General features: G+C 36.5%; 1 protein-coding gene across 1 annotated transcript; it reads left to right on the top strand.

The window, feature by feature from the left end:
• Window positions 1-4,894: 4,894 nt before the first annotated feature.
• On the top strand, window positions 4,895-8,701 carry LOC145168678 (phospholipase D alpha 1). The gene is made up of 4 exons (XM_079087424.1): window positions 4,895-4,971; window positions 5,274-5,374; window positions 5,567-7,466; window positions 8,178-8,701. Exons 2-4 carry the CDS (start codon window positions 5,282-5,284, stop codon window positions 8,612-8,614), a joined length of 2,430 nt encoding a protein of 809 aa, XP_078943550.1. The 5' UTR covers window positions 4,895-4,971; window positions 5,274-5,281; the 3' UTR covers window positions 8,615-8,701.
• Window positions 8,702-9,684: the final 983 nt, after the last annotated feature.

Below are 9,684 nucleotides of genomic sequence, written 5' to 3'. Positions count from 1 at the left end.
AGAATTCCTCGACCTTCAAGCCAAAGTAGATCAAATCTTAGCTGCAGTCACCACCAAAGCACCGCAGAGCACTAATGTTCCAACACTGTAGTCGCACGTTGATCGTATTGAAGTGTTAGAGACAAGAGAAAGAATGACTGTAGAGAGGGTTCTTCTACGGATAGAAATGGGCATCCGGTAACTCGACAATCAACGTATATCTGACCACAAGGAATTCCTGTCCAAAGCCGAAGACCTCATCAAGGAAGTGAAAGATTTAAAAACCGAGTTGCAACAAACCCTTCAAACTCAAGCAAGAAATTCTAAGTAGCTTGTTGAGGAAACCTACTCCGGATATGAATCAATGTTTGTGGTTCTCCAAGACACCATGAAGGGATTAAGAATATCACTCACGGCCAATCAGAGTGTTGATGAATCCTCTGCCTTACAAATGAGATTTATCAACTTCTCTTCAATCCCAAGATCCCCAACAATCAAGAAGTTTGTGAACAAATGAAAACCCAATTCAATGATACGTTTCAGAAAATTGATGGGTTAAAACAGTGGTTTGAGGAGCAGATGGAGCCTGCTTCTTCAAAAGGGGGAAGTGATAGTGATCCAAATAGAGAACATTCAACCTCCAAAACCCCCTTAGTTCAACATTCTCAAACTCCTCCACGGGATCAACCTCCTACTACAGAGCTCAACAAAGAACCAACTCCAAGGTCATCTACTCAAATTCCAACTCCTCAAGGTTCACCTCAACAAACTCCTCCTCACCTCAAGACCGCAAAAGAAGAAATGTCATCTGACCATAATGATGACTCCCCTGCCACAACCCAACGAAACATGACTAGAGAGCTGCTAAGAAGCAACTGGATATCACTCTAGCTTCGGTGCAAAGATCAAATCACACAAATGTGAAGTTACTTCGAGATTTCAAGAAGAATCCAGTGGCTGTTTGAAGTTAGAAAGTTTTGGTGGATTATCATCAAGTTCCTAAAAATGAACAAGTGAAGAAAAACAGCTGAGAGGTTACTTTGGGGGAAATTGTTGAAACAAAAACTGACCCTCTTCTGCTAAAAGGAACCGCAAACTTTTGCACTTAGTGATACCGTAGAGAAGTTACTACCGAAGACTATTTTTGTACGTTGAAGTACCACAGAGTTGTAGATGAACCGCAGAGTGAAGATATGCATGAAGATTGTTCAAGTTACATTAACTGACATTGCTTGTATTCCATGTATTATTCGGTGAACCATTCATGGTCACCGTAGTCAGCTAAGTTTATATTATTTTACTCTTTTTATGTAACTTTTAGGTCTCTATAAATAGAGCTTCCCACTTCATGTAATCCTTACCAATTTACCAATTCACCATTTTATCAATCTATCGATCACTGAATGTTTATCAATATCAGATTTTTCATCTCTATATATTGAGTTATCTTAATGGATACTTAACCAAGTCTCTCTTCACTTGTGTTGTTCATCTTATACTAACTTGTGTTTGCATGCAAACATTGTTACGCTTCAACCTCGTGTCTACTTGTTTACTGCTTATTGATATAAACTTGCTGGTATTTATTTTCCTTACATTTCCGCAATCTAACTATTATTTTTGTTGAGCTAACAAGATCCACTGAGATTAACTTTTATTCCGCAACTCATTATCTCATTACTAACGTTTGTTCAAGTTTTTCTCTCAACATCGAGCCTTAAGTTAGTGCATAAGATTTCATGAGAAAACGATGGCAGCCCAAGATATTGATTAAATCAAAGATCTTGGGTTCATCCGGGATGTTAGTGTAAGTTCAAGATAAAATTAGGAAGTTAAAAATTTCTACCCACAACAATAAGTATTGCCTTTTATACCAACACTCATAGATAATAAATGTCGCATTCATCTACATATAAATATCACCTTTGTGACACCGCATAAACCAACACGCATGGATTTATGGCTCCCTATCACAATATTAGGTATTTGTTAGCCGATATTAAAAGAAGTGGGGCTTTAACTAAGGAAGAAAGGTTTAGTCATGCTCATGCACAGCTTAGAAATGTTATTGAGCGTGCTTATGGTGTATTGAAGGCGAGATTCCCAATCTTAAAACAAATAGCTCCTTATCCTTTTCTAGTGTAAAGGGACATAGTCATTGTTTGTGTCACGATCCATAATTTTATAAGGACATACAATCTTCAATATGACTTATTTATGAAATTTGAAGAGACCACTATGGTTACTCCTGATGTGCAAAGTGGAGGAAGTGATGACTAAAACATACAATGCATAGAATGGGGTTCAAAAGCCATTGAATATATGGTTACTTTGCCTGACCAGATTACTAGTCAACTACTCTCAACTGGTTAACGTTACATTTGTATGCAAATTATTATGTTCTTTTTTATTTTGTATGACAAATTATATTTGAATTTTAAATGATGTATGTTTAATTCAGATTTTGTGTGATAGTTTGTATTTTTTTTATAATTATTGTATCCAGCACAAGAGACAACATAAAGGTAATATGGTCATTTTCCATCATTCACCAGAAATATAATCAAACAACATGATTTCAGTCAGATATGGACTCGATTAGAAATTTTAACTCAATCATTAGTAACTCAACCAACAACTATTAAATGACCAATCACTCTTTTTGATCAGAAGTTTTAACTCAATCATCGGTAACTCGACCGACAACTATCAAATGACCCTTCACTTTTACTTAGAGAACAACCATATATGGTAAGGATACCAAGGGTAATATTTTTCTCATATACTTGTGTTCACTCATTCTTGTATTTTCCTCTAAATGGTCTATCCGTTCTCAAACTTTATAGTCATTCTTAAGCATTTTCAAACATTCTTAAACTTTTTGAAACATTATCTATCATTCTCATCTTTCTTAAGTATTCTACATTCTCTTTATATTTTAACTTTCTCAAATTTCTAGGAGTGCTCTCATGTCTGACCCAAACCAAACAAAGGATAGTCATAATTAACAAATGAAATCTAATCATAACAACAAAATATTTCTAACTTAGATCAAAATAACCACCTACAATTAAATCATTCACAAAAATATCATTTGATTAATGAACAACATCTCCGAATAGAAACTACGTCACCAAATCATTTTTATGAAAAGAATGGCAAATGTAATGCATATAGTGACCAAACAATATATATACTTATCGGACGGGTATAATCCTAACACAGTAATCATCCCAAATGCAGAGAATAAGAATCTTAGATGTGGTTTCATAACCATTAACCAACCCAAAACACGACACAATAGTTTCAGATTTGGTTTTTCCTGTTTGATATCGGTATTTTGGCCTTCCATGGTTTGGTTTTTATTTAGAGTAAATTAATGAAATCGTCCCTATGGTTTGGTTAAAATTACATTTTGGTCTCTAACATTATTTTTGCACTCGGACCGTCCTTGTGGTATGATTTTATTACGTTTTCGTCCCTCACATACATTAAAAGACTATATTACCCTTTATATATATTTTTAGTTTTTTATTATTTGTTTGTTATTTATTAATTAGAAAAGGAATTAAATGATTTATAGACATGACCCACTCCCACCACTACAACCAATCATTTTCAACCACCACTACTAGCAAAACCACCATCACTACCGGCAACACCATCGCCCACCTATTCAGGCCGTCGACAACATCATCCATTTCATCAAGCGACACCCTATTTACCTCCAGGAACCACCATGTTCACCTTCGAAAACCATCACCGTTTACCTCGACTGCAACCATAATTCACCTCTTGCAAACCACAATCGATCACTGCATGGACCAAACCAAAACCAAGATCAAATCCCATAAATCAAACCAGACCAAGATCAATTCTGAAATTAAAAACTAACCAAATTCAAATCCTGAAATCCTGAATTAGAACCTAAGCTGAAATAAAAACGAAATCCATAAATTAGAACCTATGTTGAAAACGTAACCTCAAATCGGCGATGAAAAAAAAAAAAACCTGATGAAATCCCAGAAATCAAATCCAAAAACGAATGGGATTAAATTCATTTATATTTGAAATTGATGATGTTGTTGGATTAAACATGATGGGATTAAATGAGTTGGATTAAATGCAGTGGGATTAAACCCAAAATGAAAACCCTAACCTGATATCCCATAAGTAAAATACGATTTTCCAGATGAAATTGATGATGTCGGCGGAACCAGAATAAATGGGGTTTGAGAGGAACGGCGTGCAGATGCGGAGATGAACAATAAAGTTGCAGGTTTCTGGCGACTTTAGGGTTGCAGGGTTCCAGTGGTGGTGTTAGCATGTTGACTGATGGCAACAACTACTTTAGAATTCTAGGTTTCCTGCTGGAGGCTCTGATGGGAACTTAAGGTGTAGATAGGTGTTTAGAGATGAGTTTGAAAGGGTTGGACGTACGATCGATAGCTTCAAGTCTAGAAGGGAAGGGGGTGGGGGTGATGGAGATGTGTGGGACCCAAAGTTTTTTATTAACACTTAAAATTAACTTTATAATATAATCTTTAATTTTGAATGTAAATAAATTTTGATAAGGGTATATTAGTCTTTTCATGTTTGTTGCGGATGAAAATCGCAACAAAAAGAAACTATAAGGACGGTCTAAGTGCAAAAAAAATGTTAAAGATCATACGCATAATTTTAACCAAACCATAGAGATGATTTCAGTAATTTACTCTTTTATTTATTTGGTTTGGAGTGGTTTTTATCAATACATGGTTTGTTCCTTGTCCATTGAAGATACAGATTTGATTAAAAAATGTACGGACTTTATTTTTTGAATTCCTAAAAAAAAAACGGTTTTTACGGTTAACTTTGAAGCCTTTAACAACTGTTTTCACGGATCGCTATCTCTCTCTCTCTCCAACTCTTCTGCTTCCCTCTTATTACGTGTAGCATTGCCATTCGGATCATATTCTCTGTGTTTTAATCTCTCTCACTTCGATTCAAACGGTAAGCATTGTTTTATGTCGTCAATTGTTCATCTGATTCATAGATCTATCAAATAAAATGAATTGCATGTCCGGATTGAGCTTGTGTATCACTTTATTTACGGATACTGTTAATTTTGTTGATTCACTGGTATCGATCCTATAATCTGCTTCGAGTTATTTCATTCTCGATTCGTTTAAATCACGCATTGTCAGTACGTGTTTGTTATTATTATATTATCTGTAGTTAAAAAAAGCGATTATGTGGTAAGCTACATTGACGATAAACGAGTAATTCGTTGGATTCGATTGTTTAATGCGCAGGCTACAAAATGTCTAAGGTACTGCTCCATGGAACTCTTCACGTTACAATCTACGAGGTTGATAAGCTTCACGAAGGTGGTGGGCCTAATGTATTCGGCAAGGTATAATTTCATATCTTCTTATAAAAAATTACGAGTGATTTTATACTTTTGAAACGATTGCCCACTCATATCACGTAATATACTATCATAGAATTTATGTTATTTTCTTTAATAACTGGTAATCATAACAGTTTGAAGTAACTGCATATCCGTGTTCTTCATGCAAACATACGTTTTTTTTTCTTGTTGCAGCTTATGGCGAACATACAGGAAACCGTTGGATTTGGGGAAGGAACTCCGAAAATTTATGCAACGATCGATCTAGAAAAATGCAGAGTTGGACGAACTAGGATGATAGAAAACGAACCCCAAAACCCAAGATGGTACGAGTCCTTCCACATTTACTGTGCTCACTCAGCTTCTGACGTGATCTTCACTGTTAAAGACAATAACCCAATCGGGGCAACATTAATTGGAAGAGCTCACATGCCTGTAAGAGAATTAACAGATGGAGATGAAGTAGACAAATGGATTGAGATCATGGATGAAAACAACAACCCTGTTCCAGCTGGATCCAAAATCCACGTAAAGCTACAATTCTTTGACGTCACTCAAGATCGTAACTGGGCTCACGGAATCAAAAATGCGAAGTACCCTGGAGTTCCCTACACATTCTTTGCTCAAAGAACAGGATGTCGAGTCTCTTTATACCAAGATGCTCATGTCCCTGAAAATTTCATGCCAAAGATCGCTCTTGCAGGTGGCAAATACTACGAGACACATAGATGTTGGGAAGATATATTCGAAGCCATTACTAATGCAAAACACTTCATCTACATTACTGGATGGTCTGTTTACACTGAGATCGCTTTGATACGAGACCCAAAGAGACAAAAGGATGGAGGTGACGTCATGCTTGGTCAGATTCTAAAACGGAAAGCAGAAGAAGGTGTTAGGGTGGCTATGCTCGTTTGGGACGATAGAACTTCTGTAAATGTGTTTAAAGAAGACGGATTAATGGCTACCCATGATGAAGAAACTGAGAATTTCTTCCAAAACACCGACGTTCATTGCATTTTATGCCCGCGTGACCCTGATGACGGAGGAAGCGTTTTTCAGGACCTTCAAGTGTCCACCATGTTCACTCATCACCAGAAGATCGTGGTGGTGGACGCTGAGATGCCTACCGGAGGTTCAGAGAAACGGAGGGTGGTGAGTTTTGTTGGTGGTATTGATTTATGTGATGGAAGATACGATTATGCGTTTCATCCTCTTTTTAAAACATTAAACGCTGCTCACCATGATGATTTCCATCAACCTAATTACACCGGAGCTTCCATAGCTAAAGGTGGTCCACGGGAGCCATGGCATGATATTCACTCTAGGGTTGAAGGACCAATCGCTTGGGATGTTTTGTTTAATTTTGAACAAAGATGGCGAAAACAAGGTGGGAAAAATATACTCGTTGACTTGAGACAACTTCGTGACATTCTAATCCCACCATCTCCGGTGACATTCCCAAATGATCAAGAAACATGGAATGTCCAGCTTTTCAGGTCTATCGATGGTGGGGCCGCCTTTGGCTTCCCGGACACACCCGAAGAAGCCGGGAAAGCGGGTCTTGTGAGCGGGAAAGACAACATAATCGATCGGAGTATTCAAGACGCCTATATCAACGCGATACGAAGAGCAAAAAATTTCATCTATATTGAAAACCAGTATTTCCTTGGAAGCTCTTTTGCTTGGAAATCTGACGATATCAATATTAATGAGATTGGTGCGTTGCACCTTATTCCAAAGGAACTTTCTTTGAAGATTGTCAGCAAGATTGAAGCCGGTCAAAAGTTTATTGTTTATGTTGTCGTCCCAATGTGGCCGGAAGGGATCCCAGAAAGTGGATCTGTTCAGGCGATATTGGACTGGCAGAGAAGGACGATGGAGATGATGTATAAAGACATTGTCAAGGCTCTTCAAGAGAAGGGTCGAGATGATGATCCAAGAGAGTATCTTACCTTCTTTTGCCTTGGAAACCGTGAGATGAAGCAAGACGATGAGCATGAACCAACAGAAGCACCCGAACCGGATTCGGGTTATCTTCATGCCCAAGAAAATCGTCGTTTTATGATCTATGTCCATTCCAAAATGATGATAGGTAAGTAGTTAGTTTGTTAAATTTGACAACCATGAGACCAAAATTATTATAAAACAATCCAACAAGGTTGTCCTAGTGACTTCGGCATGTGCTCGACATTTGCTTAGTTACCTCGGCAGACACCAGTGCGTAGGCTCGACATTCCGAGTTCGACAAGCCAACTTAGTGGGTCCAAGTAGAGGAAAGAGAGTCTCTCCTTCTCCTCTTTTTCTTCTTCTACGTTTCTCCCTCACTTGGCAACCCTCTCATCTATTCTTCCCAACTTGGCAAAAATCTCCCCTTCCTTGCTCGAGCTTTAGTGAGCTTAACACCACTCCCTTTAGCTTAAGTACCAATGTTTCAAAGATATATTTTTCGAATAAAAAAAAAGTTCAAACCTAAGGGACCAAACTTGTATTTTAGTAAAAAAAAATAAGAGTAAATATTATTTTTGACACCTTATTTTGGCTTTAAAATTTGATTAAAAAACAGTTTCTTACAATTTTCTTTATTATTTAAACTTTTTACAACATTTATGGCACTTTTCTTGAAAAGTAATTTTTAGTTAACGTTTCAAGTAAAATAGTTGTAAAAGCCTCAAATAATGACTAAATGTTATATAAAACTATTTGGGACAAAAACTGAAAATATCAGATAAACCAAGTGCCAAAATGGTAACTTTTTCAATCGTTGATCATATTTAGTAACTAATTTCTATCTACCATGGTGCAGTTGATGATGAATACATAATAGTTGGATCCGCGAACATCAACCAACGATCCATGGATGGTGCTAGGGATTCTGAAATAGCCATGGGAGCATATCAACCTAATCATCTAGCTTCAGCCAGGTCACCAGCCAGGGGTCAGATCCATGGCTTCCGTATGGCTTTATGGTATGAACACCTTGGCATGATCGATCAGACCTTTGAGCACCCAGAGAACGTTGAATGCGTGAGAAAGGTGAATGATGTGGCTGACAAATGTTGGGAACTTTACGCCAGTGAAAATCTTGAACGTGATTTGCCAGGTCACTTGCTGCGATACCCGGTTGGTATCGCTAGGGATGGTGATATTACGGAATTGCCAGGAACTGAATGTTTCCCTGATACAAGTGCGAAGATCCTTGGTACGAAATCTGATTTCCTTCCTCCTATTCTTACTACCTAAAGAGAGACTTTGTTTTGGTGTTTTTAATTAGTTGGAATAACTTCAAATTTTGTTTCCTTGTTTGGTATTAGCCATTGTAACCGAATAATACGCAAATTTTGCATCATTAATATCACAATTGTATGTAAGATGTGTACTAATGACCATCTTCCATATGAACAATGTAACTTAATTCATGTATTTTTGCCATGTAGAATAAGTTTCTTTAGACTATTCTAAAACAGTTTACGGTGGTTATCATAAAAATTGTGACCCGCTTTGAAAATCCTACCGAACATGAGTAGTGTAGATTTGATCGATTCAAACCATGCCCATCTTCGAATCTAAGAAACCTTGTAGGAATGAGAGTCTAAGGGGTGGTCATGGACCAACAATGTGGTCGCATAATGCTCTTAAGAAAAGTAGTTTAAAAAGTATATTTTTTTTAGCTTTTGACGTAGTAATTTTATCCCACAAAAAGAAGTAAAACATAAAAGATTTTGGTTTAATCAACATGAACTTTCATTGAATATAACCACCTTCGGCAATTAATCTAGGTACTTCAAACTCTTTTTGACAATATTTTGCAAATAAAATTTCATTTTATTCTAAATTTATAAAAAAAAAAAAACAAAAGAAAAAGTTCAAATGAACATACTTTTAAAAAAAAACTCATTTATTTAGTAATCATTTTATGTTAAAAAAAATTTATTTTTTATATTGAAGTGTTGAATGGTTATTGAACTTCATATCCATTGAACGCTATTAAATACTCTTATTCAATAATTCAATTAAATTATGTATTGTGGATACTCTAATGATGTGACACATGATATGGCGCCAAATATGTTGTTGGCATGGACTCATAATGTGGGTTTGACATGCACAATGTTTCTTAAAATTCAATGTTATTAAATACTTGTTTGGATTAAGTATGTATGATTATAGACAACCATATCCAAAATTTTAAAATTTCGGAGTCGCGGGTGCCAACCCTAACACCATCTATAAGTTCTTATCAACCCCTATATTTTTTGAAACCTTCATATCAAAACTTCCTAAGCGTATTGTGTACATTCCATTTTGGAGCC

This window comes from Lactuca virosa, chromosome 4 (genome assembly GCF_052849685.1).
Source record: "Lactuca virosa cultivar CGN04683 chromosome 4, Lactuca_virosa_CGN04683_v6, whole genome shotgun sequence".
Classification (NCBI taxonomy): Eukaryota; Viridiplantae; Streptophyta; class Magnoliopsida; order Asterales; family Asteraceae; genus Lactuca; species Lactuca virosa.
This window is presented reverse-complemented; position numbering and strand designations above follow the sequence as displayed.

What these genes read in the sequence shown, in the direction of transcription:
- LOC145168678 (XM_079087424.1), top strand. Translation starts at nt 5,282, where the DNA reads ATGTCTAAGGTACTGCTCCATGGAACTCTTCACGTTACAATCTACGAG. An exon ending in GGCCTAATGTATTCGGCAAG is followed by an intron (nt 5,375 to 5,566) that starts GTATAATTTCAT and finishes TTCTTGTTGCAG; the next exon opens with CTTATGGCGAACATACAGGA. An exon ending in CCATTCCAAAATGATGATAG is followed by an intron (nt 7,467 to 8,177) that starts GTAAGTAGTTAG and finishes ACCATGGTGCAG; the next exon opens with TTGATGATGAATACATAATA.